At 37.8% G+C, this 19,696-nt stretch overlaps 1 protein-coding gene across 2 annotated transcripts in view; it reads left to right on the top strand.

The window, feature by feature from the left end:
• FBXL20 (F-box and leucine rich repeat protein 20) overlaps positions 1-19,696 on the top strand; it is a 188,948-nt gene that overhangs the window by 104,535 nt on the left and 64,717 nt on the right. For both annotated transcript variants that reach the window (XM_053697937.1, XM_053697945.1), the window contains exons 5-7: positions 1,151-1,245; positions 1,350-1,418; positions 1,516-1,611. In XM_053697937.1, the coding sequence (XP_053553912.1) occupies positions 1,151-1,245; positions 1,350-1,418; positions 1,516-1,611 (260 nt within the window). The remainder of the gene's footprint in view (positions 1-1,150; positions 1,246-1,349; positions 1,419-1,515; positions 1,612-19,696) is intronic.

Raw genomic sequence — 19,696 nt, 5'->3', positions numbered from 1 at the left:
TTGGCATATACCATAGATACCACTGAATAATATTCATACACCTATTGCATATATGTATATGATACTGTAATCTATATTTATTATTTGGCTTTAGTACAGCTCATTCATTAATTTGCATCTGACAAATATTCGGCACAGATCAAAAAAAGAAAAAAGCGAAATGTTTTGGATAAATATATTGGACACCAAAAGGGTTAAATAGAGATTTTCACTGATCTCTTTTTTGTGAATGTGAAAGAATAAATGCAGCCGCACTAGATTATTGTATAGAAGTGTATGATTTTATTATTTTTTTACATCTTTAAGGAATTGTGCTACCTTTCTTTTTGGCAACTAGTTGGCACTACAGCATTTGATGTGAAGTGTACCAGTGTTATCTATGAATGTTAATCATTGGTAAATAGTTTAGCTAGACTGATGAACGATAAAGTGCCTGGCAAGCACAGCCCATTTCAAACAAGGTGCTGTCTTCATACGGTGAAACTTCGTACCCCACGCCTGATGTCTTCACTTCTCCTGCAGTTTTAGGACACTGGTACTTATGTCCCTTCTCCCACCTATTCTATGTATAATGTTCTTCTCTCTCACGTTTGTGCATTCTTGCTGTTTTCTTTCCTTCTTATTGCTTGTGACGTACAGGGTTTACCAGCCCTGCAACAGTCAACAGTTTTTCACAGAAAGGGTTAACTGAACCTTTCCACCTTGGCCAGTTTGTCACAGTTTAGCTACTTCAGGCAAGCATGTAACTTAGTCTGTACTAGACTTGGAAAATGTGCAAACTCCCTTTTAATGCAACTCACACTAAACTATCTCTGCTGCCACCACTTTAAGATTATTTTTTGGGAAATGCAAAATAAAAAAACCCAGGCTAACAGATTAAAAAATCCTAAAACACAATTTGGAAAAAATCAACTGACCCCCCCCCCCCCCACCACCACCACCACCACCAGAATGTAGTATGCAAAAACTAGTTCTGGTACGTTTTGAAAATTTAGCAGAAAAGAAAATGCAAAGAGAGAAAAAAAAACATCCTAAAATCATTAGGTCTTTGACATTACTGAACCTTCATATTTTACATTCACTCCCTATTCCCTCATCTAGTTTATGTGCTCATTTTCCTCTCTCATCTACCTCTGTTGCTCACTTCCAGGGCCGTGTGGTTGAGAATATATCAAAGAGATGTGGGGGTTTTCTACGCAAACTGAGCTTGAGAGGCTGTCTTGGAGTAGGTGACAATGCTCTCAGGTAAAGTCCCTGGATTTAATTGGGTGTGTTAACTTCTCGTCTATTTTTATTTGTTTTTTTTCTCTTATTGATTTATTTTATTTTTTATTTTTTCTCTCATACAGAACATTTGCCCAAAACTGCAGAAATATAGAGGTGCTAAATCTAAATGGCTGCACCAAAATCTCAGACATGTGAGTAAGGGCAAACTTATGCAGACTCGTATGAAAGACAATGACTACAGCTTGACAACAAAGAGTTGACTACTTTTTTGTTTCCCCTCCTTCACAGGACCTCCTCTAGCCTCAGTAAATTCTGCAGTAAGTTGAGGCATCTAGATCTAGCATCATGCACCTCTATCACTAACCTGTCTCTCAAAGCTCTTAGGTAAGTGGTAGAGAGGTCTTGGATGGTAAAACTTTTAGTTGAGATTGTTGTATGTGGGATTCTTCTTCTAATAATAAAAGCAAGACTGTGCACAAATTGGTAACGGGAGTAAATTGGAAAGGCTCCAATATACTTCCAGCTCCTACTGAGCGTGCTCCCAAAGTGCACAGTGTTATACATATATACATTTTGTGATTGGCTGGTGGCTGTCACATGATACAGGGGGAGGGTATTTCGGATTAAATTTGAAATTTGCAAGAAAATATTCTACTGCTCATTCCTAATTCAGTGCTATTGGATTGTCTCTTTATTGTGTATTTGTCAGTTATTCAGTTATATTTAATTTATTGATCCTTTTTAATATAATGCTTTAAAAAATAACAAAAAAGCACAAGTAATTTGTGACCCTAGGGTTAAGCCACATGTTAGTCTAAAATTATACCCAGGCTATTTAAAAAAATATATATCTGCATATTTTGTTACTACACAAATTAGACGTTTTTTTTTAAATATTTATGTGCTTTTAATCTTGATACATTTCCTTACAAGATGCTTGTTTAGAGTAGGTTACTAAAAAATAAATCTTGCATTATGTTTATAGTATTTTTACAGAGATTTTAAAATGGTTTAGTAATTGTTAATCATTTAAAACTCACCTTCTCGTCATAAGCCTGGAGCCTGTTACTTCCCTCACTACATTTAACACCAGGAATCTTTCCGACACATGTTAGGCTTCAACTGAAAGTTTTACCCTATATAGATAAAATTACTTAGCAAAAAAACATTGAAAACCTAAACGCTTGTTTTAAATTATCAAATGTTTAAAAGCAAGAGATGCACATATTTATAATTAATACAATTTTGACCAGTGATGATGTCATCAACATCATGTGTAATGTCATCAATGATATTGATTTTATGCAAAGATAAGGGGGAAGTTGGGCCAATTTAAGTTAAGAATTTCCTTGCTTTTAGATGTTTGATAGAAAACTTAAACTCTGGCTTTAACTTTTTTTTTTCCCCAGAGAAATTAAGAGAAAAACACACAAATAAATATTACACTTGCTTTAAACACATATATTTATATTACAAGTGTTTGTTATTTATTTACATTTTAGAAGGAAATAAAAATAGAAAACATTTTTCATACCGGTGCTGACAGTCCATGATCTATTACTTCAGAGATTTACTCTTCTCTACCACTAGGAGGACGCAAAGATTCCTAAACCCAAAGAGCCCTATATAACCCCTCACACATACTTCAATCTTTGCCTCCGCTGGAAGTAGTTGAAGAATGAAGATGTGCAATTGATTCTTCAGAAAGAGGGGTTTTTGGTCTTTATTGAGGCCCTGTTTCCCCTCAGAGTACAGTGCTGGTCATAGAGATGTATATGGGGTATGGTTTGATTAAAAAAAACAAAACACATTTTTCATTAAAGGGACAGTTTTCTCAAGAAATGTCTCCACTTTAATTTGTTCCCAATGATCCACTTTACCTGCTGGAGTGTTTTAAACTGTTTACAAGTATTTTATTTACCCTTATATTGGCATTTAAAATAGTTAAATTGGGCTGTTGTATCCCCACCTATTCTGAAAGTTTCTGGCATTAGGTCCAAGCTATAGATAAGCTGTGTAAACACAGCCACCAGAAGAAATTACACTCCCAGTGGGATTTAGAAGAGATAAGTTAATACAATGTTGATTTCCTTCTTAATATAAGAAGTCCACGGCTTCATTCCTTACTGTTGGGAAATACTGATACTGGCCACCAGGAGGAGGCAAAGACACCCCAGCCAAAGGCTTAAATACCTCTCCCACTTCCCCCATCCCCTAGTCATTCTTTGCTTTTCATCACAATCCATGAAGATATTTCTAACCAACCAGAGATGTTGCAAGCTAGCTTCGGCATGTCTTGCCCTCCGGACCTCATTAAGGCGATCTGTAGCTCAATGTATGGAGGTAATTGGTCTCATGGTGTCCAGCATGGACATATTTCCCTATTGCCAGGTTCCTTCTCAGACCATTACAGCTGTGCATGCTGCGGCAGTGGAACGTCGATCATTCGGATCTGTCTCAACAGATTTCCCTAGACAGCCGGTCAAGAGAATCGCTCTCTTGTTGGCTCTGTCCACATCATCTGTCCTGAGGGACATCCTTTCTAAGACCATTCTGGGAGATTGTGACTACGGCCGAGAGTCTATCAGTATGTGGAGCTGTTTGGGGTGCAAAGAAGGCACAGAGCCTGTGGTCTCAGGAGGAACGCTCCCTCCCGATCAACATTCTGGAACTTCGAGCACTCTACAATGCTCTGAAGGCTTGGCCTCTTCTGGGTTCGTCCCGGGTTAACAGATTACAATTAGACAATATAACCTTGGTGGCTTACATCAACCATCAGGGGAGAATGAGAAGCTCCCTAGCAATGAGGGAAGTATCTTGGATTCTGGAGTGGGCGGAGGCCCACAACTATTCGCTGTCAGCAATCCACATTCCTTGTGTGGACAACTGGGAAGCGGACTTTCTCAACAGACAATCTTTTCATACTGGGGAATGGTCTCTCCATCCCGAAGTGTTTGCGGAGATATGCAACATGTGGGGGACGCCGGATATAGATCTCATTGCATCACGTCTCAATACCAAGCTACCCAGATATGGGTCGAGGTCCAGGAATCCTCAGGCGGAGCTAATAGGTGCATTAGTAGTACCTTGGAGGTTCAGTTTAATCTACCTTTTTCCGCCATTACCACTTCTTCCTCAGGTAGTGCCCCGCTTAAAGCATGTGCAGGCGTCAGTAATACTGATTGCTCCATTGTGGTTCGCGGATCTAGTGAGTATGTCATCTCCTCCATGGAAGTTACCTTGTCGCAGGGATCTGCTGGAACAAGGTCCATTTGTTCATCAAAATCTATATTTTCTGAGGCTGACTGTGTGGAGATTGAACCCTTAGTCCTTGCCAAGAGGGGGTTTTCTAAAAAAGAGTTATTGATACTCTCATTCAAGCTTGTAAGCCAGTTACTCATCGCATCTATTATAAGGTGTGGAGAACCTACTTATTCTTGTGAAGAGCGTGGATTTCCCTGGCATAAAGTTAAGGTTGCCAGGATTCTTTTCTTGGACTGGAGAAGGGTCTTTCGGCCAGTTCCCTGTGGGGACAGATTTCGGCCTTGTCTGTTTTACTGCACAAAAGGCTCTCTGAGCTTCCAGATGTTCAGTCTTTTGTTAAGGCTTTTGATTAGGATCAGACCTGTGTTCAGATCTTCGCTCCTCCTTGGAGTCTGAATCTGGTTCTTAAAGTGAAGGTCAATTTTGAAGAATAAGTGCCCGGTTTTTAATAATCCTACTAAAAACAAGGACTCTTTAATTCATCAAAATTCACATTTCAAGCATTTTCTTCAAAAACTTACCTTTTAATCCTGAAAGCTGCTCCATCGATTTTCCCGGCTGTCAGAGTGACGAATCTGGCTTCCTCCAATCACGGCGCCCCCCCCCAGGGGATCATGGCCTGAGAGAACGCAGTGATTGGATGAAGCCGGATTCGTCATTTTGGACCCGCAAAGAGGACTTGTGACGGACGGAGGAAGCGCTGCGCTGCAGCGGCTCTCAGGATTAAAAGGTAAGTTTTTGAAGAAAATGCTTGAAATGTCAATTTTGATGAATTAAAGTGCCCTTGTTTTTAATAGGATTATTAAAAACCGGGCACTAATTCGTCAAAATTGACCTTCACTTTAAGGTTTTGCAACGGGCTTCGTTTGAGCCTATGCATGAAATTGACATTAAGTTGTCCTGGAAGGTTCTTTTTCTACTGGCTATTGCTTCTGCGCGCAGAGTTTCAAAGATTGCCGATTTGCTATGTGAAGCCCCCTTATCTGGTGTTCCATTCTGATAAGGCTGTTATACGTACTAAGTTATGGTTTCTTCCTAAGGTCGTGTCAGACTGCAATAAAAATCATGAGATTGTGGTTCCTTCCTTGTGTCCTAATCCTTCTTCTTTGAAGAACGTTTGCTTCATAATTTCGATGTGGTTTGAGCCTTGAAGTTCTATCTTCAGGCTACTAAGGATTTTAGACAAACTCCTTCCCTTCCTTGTTTGTTGCCTATTCTGGGAAGCGTAAGGGGCAGACGATATCTGTGACTTCCTTTTGCCTTTTTGGTTAAGGAGTGTTATCAGCTTAGCTTATGAGACAGCGGGACATAAGCCTCCTCAGGGAATTACGGCTCATTCTACTAGAGCAGTGGATTCCTTTTGGGCCTTTAAGAATGAGGCCTCTATGGATCAGATTTGTAAGGCAGCTACCTGGTCCTCCTTACATACATAATTTATTTCTAAATTTTACAAGTTTGATGTTTTTGCTTCAGCTGAAGCAGGCTGTGGTGCCCTCGGATTAGGGGCCGCCTCTCTTTTTATCCCTCCCGTTATCATTCAGTGTCTCTAGAGCTTGGGTATAAGTTTACCAACAGTAAGGAATGAATCCATGGATTCTCCTTATATTACGAAGGAAAACCTAAATTATGCTTACCAGATAATTTAATTTCCTTCTGTATAAGGAGAGTCCACGGCCCCCGTCCGTGTTCTCCGATGGGCGGCCCCCTAGATATATTTTTCTTCTGGCAACTTTTATACCCTGATATTTCTTTTACTGTTCCTTGTTCCCTCGGCAGAATGACTGGGGGAAGTGGGAGAGGTATTTAAGCCTTTGGCTGGGGTGTCTTTGCCTCCTCCTGGTGGCCAGGTTCAGTATTTCCCAACAGTAAGGAATGAAGCCGTGGCTCTCCTTATACAGAAGAAAATGAAATTATCTGGTAAGCATAATTTGTTTTTCCATTGTTTTCTTCAAGTATTGGTCTTTGGTTAACGGATAAATTTGATAAAGTAATGAGATCTGATTGTACCTACAAGCTCAACCCATTTTATTAGCTTGTGGCTTCTACATTTGGGAAAAAAAAGTATTTGGAACCACATTGAGAAACTATTTTACAGTATACTGTCCCTTTTTTAAACCTTCCATAAATGGTTACAGAGTGTCTTCTTTTGCCTCACTCTATGGATCTACAATATACTCCTCTTCCATAACCTCTGCTGATGTGTTTCATTACTGGTTTTGGCTGTCTGCTTCTTTGCTGGTGGACAAGTGTCTATCGGTAAGTATAATTTACATTTAGACGCTCTTTAGCTATATTATGGGCACATTTTTAATATTTATATTTATTATATAGTGTGCTTCTCTCTGTGTGTATTTAGTCTCCCTATGGGAAAAAGGGGAATGTGCTTAAAGGAATATGGCTACACCTCACTGACTAGGCCAATGAAGGCCGAAGCGATCATCTGGGATTGCTGTGTTCCTTGTTCAGAGAGGAATTGCTGGTATTTCGGTGCTGGACTGACCGTAATAGGCGGGACCAGACTGATATACTACAGTAAAGTTCTACTCTGTGAAAAGCATTACTGGGCTAAAAGAAGCTGCACCCAGGTGGTAAATCGTCATAGATCAGGCTAACAATGGTATTGAGCCAGTTCCTTCCTGTGAGTGTGCTTCTGTGTGTGTGTGTGTGTGTGTGTGTGTGTTTTGCGCGCATCAGATTTTTTTGGCGCGCTTAGTTTGGATTGCGCGCGTTGGCCTTGCGCATGACGGATTAATGCTTACTGGGTTAGTGCATCTTCCTTTAGTTTTGTTACTTTCACACTTTGGCTACTGTACGCACATCGGGTTAGCGCACGTTTGTCCTCTTTGCACATGTCTGGTTTTGGCATGCTAAATCTCTAATTGTTAGGTTTTTTTTGCGCATGTTTTCGTCATACTGATGAGTGTTATCTGTCCTTCGGATGTATTGTTAATGTCTCCTGCTTTGTTTTGAACTTAAGCTGTGTGAATTGCACCTGTGAGTTTATTTCAAAAGCTTCTTAGGAGGGGATAAGGGGTAAGTGCTTTCCATTCCTCAAGGGATTATAGTATTTATTGAATGACTTTGTTATATGCTATAATGTACTTGTCTGATTACGTCCCTAAATCTACCTGAGAAACTTAGTGCTCTTAACACCTTTCTACCATTATGTGTGCTTATTATAAAGAAGCTGATGTACCTTCTTCAGCTCATTTATGTGTGAGACGAACCAAGGTTATCCAACCCTGCGCCAGTCACTTATTTGGCACAGAAAGGGTTATCAGACCCCTTCTACTCTCACTAATATGTCACAATCTAGCCACACCAGACCAGCTTGTGATTTAGTTCAGTGGGTGCAAGGGTTAACAACAATCTCTAGTCTGTACTAGACTTAAAAGAAATGCCCAAACTCCCCTTTAATGCCACCCACACTAAATTAACAATGCTGCCACCACTTATGATTTATTAAAGGGAAACCCCAGCCTTGCACATTAACTTTCTGAGTACAATTTAGCAGAAAATAACCTAAATTATACAGTTCTAATATTCCAGTCTCTTTCAGTAATGTGGTTCAATTATTAGACAAAGGCCAAACTTAATAAAATAATTATTTATTATGCCAAAAATGTTATGCACAATGCATTATTAATAAAAAGTTGTTGCAAATAAAATTACACATTAGCAAACCGTTTTTCAAAATAAAAAGAAGAAAATTAGAAACATTACACTGTACTAGTCTTTGGAATCTGTTACCAGAGAGATGGCATGAAGCAATTGAGTCCTTACTCTGTGTTGTCACAGCCTCCCTTGTAAGAATGACATCTCATAGCTGAAAAATAAGATTCTTATACCTATTTTCCATAGATCAGGTTGTCTGACCACACCCTCCTGGGCGGGCTAAGAAACCCCCCCTGTCTTTAAACACATATAGGCATTAAACCAATGTCCTTTTTATTGACCTCATCAGGATATGGGGGAGAAGCACTGTGGTATCTCTGGAGCTGACAGATTGACTCAATGCATACACTAACATTTGGAGGAAGGTTTTTTTAGAAACTATTTATGAGGGGTTCTGGCACATCAAAGAAAACACAAACAAACCCAGTACACAGCTATTTTTAAAAAGCAAACAACTGTTCTTAGTTCACAACTAAGCAGAATTAACCCCTTCTCAGCTAACTCCTGACATATTTGTGACTCATGGTTTCATGGTATCCTTTCCAGAATTCCTAGGATTTTGCAGTTCTTACAGGATGGTCTGGATAAGGGCCTATCTGCAAGTTTTCTGAAGGGGCATATTTCTGCTCTTTCAGTTTTGTTCCATTGGAAGAATGCTAATCTTCCTGATATTCATGGTTTTGTTCAGACTTTGGTCCGTATTAAGAACAAGGAATTGGTAATGTAAAGGTAATATTACAGAAAGTGTGTACATAATGGCACTCAACTACTCTTAAGTGACAGTAATGGATAATATTGTGTTCAACTGGACAAAGGAACAAGAAGGTTAGTCTTAAAATTTAACTTTTATTGATATAAATTAAAATAATAAAGAACCATACTAATAATAATAAAGAACCATCGGACATACACAGAGAAATACTGACTTAGACTAACACCACCTCCCTGGAAGTATTGCTGAAAGATATTCATAAAAACATGTTCAAGCAGGACAAAGTATGGTGGGATCAGAAATTCTTTGATACATATAGAGAGAAACACTTAATCCCTAGGGGTCTTAGAATCCAACTATTCCCTGCTTTTGCATTTGATAACCCTTTATTAACAGAAGAGTGGGAAACCGCTCTATCTTGAGTGCTCGGTAAAATAAATGAATGTGTTAATAAAACATAAGGCGAAATATGACCATTTAGAGTCCATCATACAAGAACATTACACACAGCTAAAAAAAGTTTGAGTCAGACAATAACTTTGAGAAACTATATAAAGGTTACCAAAAAGAACTTGATAAGTATACCAAAGAACTTAAGGATATGAAACAAGGTAAACTATTCAGAGATATACAAGACTATAAAGAGAAAAAAGTATATAAATGGAGGAGACATTTCTATAAAAACAAGCAAACTAGACCCTGCCATGTAGCTTTAGTCCAAAGTGACGTATCGGACACCGATGGTGAAGACACAGACAAAAACGACAGAAATACCAAGACACCTACTACTTCCAGTAATGTAAATACTTAATTTCAACTCCCCTCTAGAAACAAAAGGAAGACCTTCTTTTTTTTTTTTTTCTTTTTTTCGAGGACACATTAGGAGAGGCAGAACCACCAGAAGAGGAAAAAAGTTCCAACAAAAAAAATAACAAGACAACAAAATTACTCACGAGCACCCCCACAGAGAAGAGCCCAGAGTCTGTTCTTGCAGATCAGAATAAATCTCTTAAGATTATTAACCTTTCTTCACATGTATTATCAGCAGAACATATTTCAGTATTAAGTATCGTTACAATATCGTTCTGTCCCACTAGTACAATTAACAAATTCAAGATTACAAAAGTTTAAAGAAATTCTTCGCCAACAAAGATTAACCCCTTAACGACCAAGGATGTACGCCATACATCCTCAAAAAAAAAAAAATACAGTTAATGACCGAGGACGTATGGCGTACATCCTTGGTCTGGAAAGCAGCTGGAAGCGATCCTGATCGCTTCCAGCCGCTTTCCGGTTATTGCAGTGATGCCTCGATATCGAGGCATCCTTCAATAACCCCCCTTGGCCATCCGATGCAGAGAGAGCCACTCTGTGGCCCTCTCTGCACCGGACATCGCTGGCTGGTATCGTCGGTTGGTGGGTGGGAGCTTACGTGGGAGGCGGGTGGGCAGCCATCGATGGGCCATATGACGTCGAGGGGGGCGGGATCGCCGGGAGGCACACACGGACCCGCAGGGGTGGGCGCGTGCACAGGGTGGATGCGGGTGGGAACGGCTACACTACAGAAAACACTTGAAAATAAAAGTTGGGTAAAAATTAATTTTTGGAAAAATCGAAGTGATCTGGGAGGTGGAGGGGGGTTGTTCTTTGGGGGGGAAGCTACACTACAGAAAAAAAAGAAAAAATAATAAAGCATTTTTTTGCAGAAACTGGGTACTGGCAGACAGCTGCCAGTACCCAAGATGGCTACCAGTAAGGTAGAGGGGAGGGTCAGGGAGGTTGGGGGCTAAGGGGGGAATCCTACAGATCAGCATATGTAAATATGCTAAAAAATATATATATTTTTTAAAAATACCTTTTATTTTAGTACTGGCAGACTTTCTGCCAGTACTTAAGATGGTTGGGACAATTGTGGGGTGGAGGAGGGAAGAGCACTGTTTGGGAGGGATCAGGGGGTCTGATGTGTCAGGTGGGAGGCTGATCTCTACACTAAAGCTAAAATTAACCCTGCAAGCTCCCTACAAGCTCCCTAATTAACCCCTTCACTGCTAAACATAATACACGTGTGATGCGCAGCGGCATTTCGTGGCCTTCTAATTGCCAAAAAGCAACGCCAAAGCCATATATGTCTGCTATTTCTGAACAAAGGGGATCCCAGAGAAGCATTTACAACCATTTGTGCCATAATTGCACAAGCTGTTTGTAAATAATTTCAGTGAGAAACCTAAAGTTTGTGAAAAAGTGAACAATTTTTTTTTTTTTATTTGATCGCATTTGGCGGGGAAATGGTGGCATGAAATATACCAAAATGGGCCTAGATCAATACTTTGGGTTGTATACTACACTAAAGCTAAACTTAACCCTACAAGCTCCCTAATTAACCCCTTCACTGCCTGGCATAATACACGTGTTGTGTGCAGTGGCATGTAGCGGCCTTCTGATTACCAAAAAGCAATACCAAAGCCATATATGTCTGCTATTTATGAACAAAGGGGATCCCAGAGAAGCTTTTGCAACCATTTGTGCCATAATTGCCCAGCCTGTTTGTAAATAATTTCAGTGAGAAACCTAAAATTGGGAAAAAGTGAACAATTTTTTTTTATTTATTTGATCGCATTTGGCGGTGAAATGGTGGCATGAAATATACCAAAATGGGCCTAGATCAATACTTTGGGATGTCTTTCTAAAAAAAAAAAATATACATGTCAATGGATATTCAGGGATTCCTGAAAGATATCAGTGTCCCAATGTATCTAGCGCTAACTTTGAAAAAAAGTGGTTTGGAAATAGCAAAGTGCTACTTGTATTTATTGCCCTATAACTTGCAAAAAAAGCAAAGAACATGTAAACATTGGGTATTTCTAAACTCAGGACAAAATTTAGAAACTATTTAGCATGGGTGTTTTTTGGTGGTTGTAGATGTGTAACAGATTTTGGGGGTCAAAGTTAGAAAAAGTGTGTGTTTTTTTTCCTCATATTTTATAATTTTTTTTATAGTAAATTATAAGATATGATGAAAATAATGATATCTTGAGAGTCTATTTAATGGCGAGAAAAAAACGGTATATAATATGTGTGGGTACAGTAAATGAGTAAGTGGAAAACAGCTAAACACAAACACCGCAAAAATGTAAAAATAGCCTTGGTCCCAAACGGACAGAAAATGGAAAAGTGCTGTGGTCATTAAAGGGTTAAGAATGGTCTGAGGAGGAACTTGAAACTCTGAAAAATATGGAAAGTATACTTAATGAGTCTAGTACTGATGCTAATTGGAGGAAAATGTGAAAGTCAAATCTGTTTGTACCAAAAACGAATATCTCTCCACAACTTGATACTTTCAATGAAATAGTCTGCCATGAAATTGCAAAATTAAATTGTTTTCAGTCTACTCCTAATCTTACTTCTCAGGAAAATCTAGCTTTTAAAAGAAATTGAAGAATGGGAAGCTATCATAATAAGAGAAGCGGACAAAGGAGGCAATATTGTGATCTGGCCCAAAACCATGTACACCAAAGAGGTTGACAAACAACTGAAAAATAGACAGTATTACCACAAATTAAGCCAAAATCCCAGTGAACAATATCTGAAGGCATATAATTTTAAAAGAAGCACATAGTCAGGGGATTGTCAAATCAGATGAATTAAAATTTCTGACGACAAACAATCCCAAAGTCGCTACTTTTTATAATAGTCCCAAAGTTCACAAAAACATTGATATGCCACCAGGAAGGCCTATTGTATCAGGGAACGATTGCCTAACAGAACAGGCCAGCCAATACGTAGATTTATGTCTCAGAGAATTAGTTGTAACACTGCCCACCTTCGTGAAAGACACCATGGAGAGGTACTCCATAGATTGGAAAACATTACAGTTAACAAAACCACTTGGTTAGTAACAGCGGATGGAATCTCTTTATACCTCCATCCAACATAACTTAGGTTTAAAGGCAGTTCAATTCTTCCTAGAAGAAGGTTCTCAGGAAAATCCCACACATGACTACTTTATATTACAACTACTTGAATTAATTCTTTCACACAATTTCTTCACTTTTGCAAATAAATTTTTCCTCCAAACCCAAGGAACTGCAATGGGCACGGCTTGTGCCCACACTTATGCCAACCTTTTCCTTGGGTGGTAGGAAAGAAAGGTGATTTTTTTTCTGATTCAAATACCAGCGAAACGGACAAAATACCAACGTGGATTAGATACATTGATGATATTCATTTTTATTTTTTTTTATGGGAAGGTACAAAAGAAGACCTAGAATCCTTCCTTAATAATCTGAATGACAACAATCTTAACATCAAATTAACATATACCTACAGCCAAACTCAAATAGAATTCCTGGATCTAAAAATATTAAAAGATCAAGATGGCAAGATCTCTACAGATCTATACCGTAAGAAGACTTTTACTAATAGCCTATTACATCAAAATAGTTCTCATGCTCCTGGAACAATAAAATCTCTCCCCACAGGAGTATTTTTAAGAATCTGCAAAAACTGCAGCAATGAAGAATTATTCATCCAACTAAAGACATGGAAAAGAGACTACTAGAAAGAGGCTATAGTAGGCGAAGTATAAAAAAAGCAAAATCAAGAGCCCTGAACACGAATAGACTAACTATACTTAAAGGGACAGTACGCTGTAAAATTATTTTTATATTAATGTATTTTCATTGACTTGTTATACCAGCTGCAGAGTATAAAATGTATGAGAAATTGCATTTTCAGGTTTATTTGTGTATATGAAGTAGCTGGTTTTGTGCATTTAAACCACAGCCTATTACAATGGGTTGAGCTTCAGGTAATATAATCTCTCATTATGTTATCATTTTGTGTACACACTCTTGCTTCCTTATCTTATTTTTGTCTAGAAAACTAAAGCTCAATAAATAGAGAGAACAATGGAAAATTATAATTTTATTACTTAACTATCCTATACCCCACTGTGAGTTTAATTTCTTCTGCTGGCTGTGTTTACTTAGGCTATTCAAAACTTTCAGTATAGGCTGGGAAACCAAAGGCTAAATCAGCTATTTCAAAGGCCAAAATAGGGGTAAAGGAGCTACTTGTAAACAATTTAATTCATTCCAGCAGATAAAATGGATCATTGGGAACAATTTAAATGGGAGAATTTTTTTGGGTGAACTGTCCCTTTAAAAAAAAAAAGGAGAAAAAAAACTGACACCAAAACTAGGCTAATTTTAACATATAGCCCCCAAATACATCTTGTTGTTCAGATTTTGAACAAACACTGGAATATTCTCCTAACCGATCCGGATCTTAAATCTATAGTTGGCACTAAAGTAGAAGTAGGTTACCGACGTGCTAAGAACATCAAAGATAGAGTATCAAGCAGTCACTTTTATCTTCCCAAAACTCTAACTGCATTTAATCCTGTGCCTTTCCCATGTGGGACATGTTCCATGTGCCCACATATAATTAAAACCAAAACAATCATCTGTGACCGATTCAATAAACAGCACAAACTTCAAAATTACATCAGCTGTTCAACCAAAGGAGTAATTTCTGTAATCAAGTGCAAATGCCCCAAAATCTACGTAGGAATGACAAGTAGAAAATTATGGGTGAGACTGCAAGAGCACATAAGAAATATAAAACATGTAGTCACAGATAAAGAAAAAGTAAAAAATATTACCTCTGTGGCCTTCCATTTTCTCCAACATCATCGGTTCAATCCTAATAATCTCCAATGCATGGGGGTAGAGAAAATTATTCTAGGTATTAGAGGTGGAAACCTAGAAAAAGCACTACTTCAAGCAGAATGCTAGTGGATTTACCTTCTTAACTCTTCTTAATGAATGAACAAAACAACTTCTTCTGCTTTTTATAATCAACATTTTTAGGGTTTATCCCCTTCAAAAATAGAGGAGGTTATTCAAAATGAAGCAAAAGAAGCCTATATGGGAAATAGGTTTATTTTATCTCCATTAGTATAATTATCCACTTTTTTGGTTTATGGTTTCTCGTTTAGAAATATTCACTCATTGTCACCCAATGAGACAGTCTCTGTTATGAGCTCTCAGTTTACGCACATTATAAATATGTATGTATAATCACTATGCCTGTATGTCACGCCATTATAAATATGTTTTCGTAATCACTATACCTGTATGTCACGCCAACCACACTGCCTGTATTTCACTAATATCCCAACTGGATATAACTTACTACCCATTTCAAAAAGTGTCACCACCACTCAGCAGGAGACTTAGCCTTTGTCACTTGTTTTTACACACTGAATCACTAGGCAACAGTTATTAATTACACAACACTCGTTAAAACATTTTTTTTTCTTTCATCACCATTCTTTCATTTGATGTTTAATTTTCTTTTACCATTTATTTTGTCTTTCTATCCATATTCACTTTATGCACCGTACTCTCCCACAACCGTCTAATAATCATATGTTTATAATAACATCCCAACTAACCTCCCATAGTTGTAGTACATATGACAACCTATCCGTCATTTATATTACGTCTCCTAATTTATAGGAAAGATTACCCTTTAGTAATATGCCTCCCTTGTAGAAAGCAGCATAATCCAAGTATCAAATAATGAAGTATATAACTTTATTCATACGGTAAAATATTCCAACATACTACAATAAGTCATTCCTTTATATCCACAGTAAAGATCACACTTGTACAATATACTTTTCCCGATCATACAGTTTAAGAAATTCGGAACTGTTGATATAGATAACACGATTGTAGTATATACACACACCCCACCTTTTGAACCAATCAGCAATCAGTGTGACATATACACCCCCCCCCCCCACACACACACACACTGTGCGGCCAATCTTATTTATCCAACCTGTGAGACGTCTGCCGACCCTTCCCCTATAAAAAGTGAGCAAGAAGCCGGCGGCTCCACCTTTGAAAAAGCAGTTCAGCAAAACATGTTAGGGGAGTGAGTCTAGCGATTCTCCTTTTTTTTTTAATAAGCAAATCTTCATGTGCTTCTAGTAATCTTAGAAACTGGAGAAGTGCCTAGTATAATTATGTTGGTGGCATAGCCACACTATAAATTACTGGTATTTAACTGGCATTACTCAGGGTTATTGTTTATGTCATTAGGGAATGTGCCTAATATAATGTTGGTGGCATAGCCACATCTAGTGTAACTTGTATAATTGTTACATTATGATCTCCAATTTACAACGGGCAGTGTCATTGACACTAGCGAATTACTGTTTAACCCTCAGAATTTAACATTTTCATATGGTATTCTACCATCTAATGTATTATGTTATTGACACAAAACTGACCTTGGTTAAAAGCGGACTGAGTGTATATACACTACCGCAACTATACTTGATATTATAGAAATATTTGGCAACAATATTTCTGTGACCGGCAGTGAGACACCTACGTGATCTCACTGCCCACATTATCATAAGTGTGAAATCGCTTATGATAAAACGCATGAAAAATATGATTACACTTGTTTTCTAACATATATAGATATGTATATATCTGAGAGTAGCATCTCTAACCATTTTACTTGATATTGATCTCGACTGCCATTCTGAGCAGCAGTGTTCTTGACACTAGCGTAACCGCGTAATCTTTAAGCAACTAATATCTTGTTTACCTTTTATTATATGTTGCTAGTCTTGTACATCCTGCAGCAAGTACCTCTGTGCCTAAAGAAGACAGAATTATAGATAATACCGCATTGGTTTTTTACATACCATTATATTGTCCTCTCTGCAATCACCTCCTCTTTACCATATATAGAGCAACAGTGGGTACTTTTTTTTTTTTTTTTGCATATTACGCATCTATATTAGAACGTATCTCTGCCCTTTATCCTATATAACACTACTGTATTGACAGTATGTATGTGTGTGTATATATATATATATATATATATATATATATATATATATATATATATATATATATATATATACTCATATAATCCCAATCCTAGGTATTACTGCTTGAGACCTGTGTCTACTTACAGTATTTTATATACCATCATATATTATGTTCCTCTAGGCCTACCTGTGAATTATTATTACTATGTATTATAAGTCAATTAATTTTAAATGATATTTTGGATTTGCGTCAACTCATGTCAGATTTGTGTTTTTATATGGGTTCTTTATTATTTTAATTTATATCAATAAAAGTTACATTTTAAGACTGACCTTCTTGTTCCTTTGTCCAGTTAAACACAATATTATCCATTTTTTTTTCACTTAGAGTAGTTGAGTGCTATTATGTACACGCTTTCTGTAATGTTACCTTTACATTACCAATTCCTTGTTCAAATTATCTGTGTACAGCACCTATCCCCCTAAGTAATAGCTAATTGTTGCAAATGTATATAAATACATCCTAAGATTATTTATAACAGGGGACTACATCTGGAAGTGCCGCTATTCTCTCCCCTTTGGTCCGTATTAAACCTGTAATCAAGCCTCCATTAAATCTTTATTTGAAGTTAACGGTTTTGCACGCTCCTCCTTTTGAACCTATGCGTAAGGTGGATATTTAAACTGCTTTCTTGGAAAGTGTTATTTCTTTTGGCTATCTCTTCTGCTAGAAGAGTTTCTGAATTATCTGCCCTTTCTTGTGATCCTCTTTATCTGATTTTTCATCAGGATAAGCCAGTTTTAAGGACTACTTTTTACCTTAGGTTATTTCCTCAGACATTATCAGAGAGATTGTTGTTCCTCCTTTGTGTCCTAATCCCAGGAATGTTCTTTGCATTCTTTGGACATTGTTAGGGCATTACATTTTACATTTATGCTACTAAGGACTTTAGACTAACTTTTCTAGTTTGTTCATTCACTTTTTTGGTCCTAGGAAAGGCCAGAAACTGCTGTTTCTTTGGCCTCTTGTTTAACACCTTTTGATTCACAAAGCTTATTTGGAGCAGATCAGCCTCCACCACAGCGCATTACTGCTCATTATACTAGGTCAGTTGCTACTTCTTGGGCCTTCAGGAAATAAGGATTTAGTTCACCAGATTTGCAAGGCAGCTATTTTGGTCTTCTTTGCATATTTTTTAAAAAATTCTTCCATTTTGATGTTTTTGCTTCTGAAGCAGCCTTTGGTAGGAAGGTTCTTCAGGCAGCTCTGTCAGTTGCCTGTTTTACTTATATTAAATGCATAAAAAAAAAAATATTGGGGTTGTGTATTTAATTTCTCAGTGAAAGCGTTTCTTAAATCCCTCCCTTTATTATTACTCGTGGAACCCACAGCTTGGATATTCGTTCCTAGGAGCCCCAAGGCAGAACATGCTGCAATGTCATTGCAGAAAGTGCAACATGCCTGCAGAAAAAGCAGGGCTCTTCAGTCAGATCTGCACTGTTAAGATTTCATTAACACAGTGCAGCTAGAGAGGAGAAAGTTTTTCATTTTTTAAAAAAATATTGAATCCATCTGGTCTCAGTCATAATTTCAGTGTTACATCATTTTTCGGGACCCCAGATTTAGTCTGCCTGGAGACCCGGATGTGCACGTCTGCTCTGTATTTTGTTTAATAAACTATGTTTCGGTGCTGGTTAATTTTATTGCCGGTGTCTGCCTATCAGAAATGCCGCTCTTTCCTAGCAGTGAGCACCGGCAGAATCTCAGTACTATTCCTCCCCCTCTTCTGTCTGCTGCTTATCTTCAGCTCTGCAAGCTTTCTCTCTTTCTCTCTCCGGGTAAATCCTAAAAAAAAATTCTCTTAAGTCTTCACTTATCCACACCAGAATCCTCAAATTAAGAGAGATGCAAATAAATAGTGAAGTTCTGTGATTATAAATCGTATATGTGAATACTACAGGACCATACTCACACACTTGAGAGCTAATGACTGAGCACTCAGTTCTATTCGCTCAAAAGTTATCCCGCTTCTCTGGCAGGTTAGATGACAGGAGACTGCAGGATCCAGGTAAATATTTATTTAAAATACATAAAAACATCAGATACAGGACAATGTATATGCATACTGGCATTATAAGGACAAGTAACTGTACAAGTGTATGATCTACAGCTGAAGGAGTGCCGTGGCAGCTCAGCGTTCCCAGCTGATCTTGGATCAAGATAGTTCCATTACGATCAAAAATCCCGCTTTTACATGCTATGTCCTATTCGATGAGCAACTCCGCCGTACGTTTCCCCCACAAGGGCTTTTTCAAGGAGTAATTTCAGATTGGTATTTCTTCCTTTATATAGATCCTTCGCTGCTGTAAATGGTCTTTTCGTGTGACTTCAATTAGCTATTGGCTAAGAGGTGTAAATGTCATCACATTGAAAAAATAGCGTTCTGCTGTGGGCAGCCTGAGGAGCTCAGCGCGGTGAACACTGACGACAAAGGAACTTTCAGCATGAAGTATTTTATACTTTAGGACTCAAAGTTCCTTTTATTTGCTGCACTGGTAAATCCTAGTGTTTTACAAAGTTAATTTAAACAAGTTGATTTTATTTGAAATTTGGCATTTTTGTAGTCAATAGTAATAGCTTCAATTATATTTTTTTGTTTTAAAGTTATGCAACTTTGAAATTTTAAACACAGTTTATTCAAATGTAATTTTTAAACAGAATTTTTGTTCAAAAGTAAAACTATAGCTGCCTAATTATATGTTCTACTCCTGCCAGTACCAAATGCATAAATGTGTTTTGTCTATTTGTTAAAGACATGATTGTACCATGATTAACCCAGGGAAAACTTTCCATAACACCAAGACAAACCTACAGAATATTTTGGTTTGAAAGTAGGTCCTTTATTCAGTAATGAATTAAAATGGAAGGTTAAGCTTTCATTCTACATACAGAGTGTTCA

This window comes from Bombina bombina, chromosome 1 (genome assembly GCF_027579735.1).
Source record: "Bombina bombina isolate aBomBom1 chromosome 1, aBomBom1.pri, whole genome shotgun sequence".
Classification (NCBI taxonomy): Eukaryota; Metazoa; Chordata; class Amphibia; order Anura; family Bombinatoridae; genus Bombina; species Bombina bombina.
Note: the sequence above shows the minus strand (reverse complement) of the source record. Positions and strands in the feature narration are given on the sequence as shown.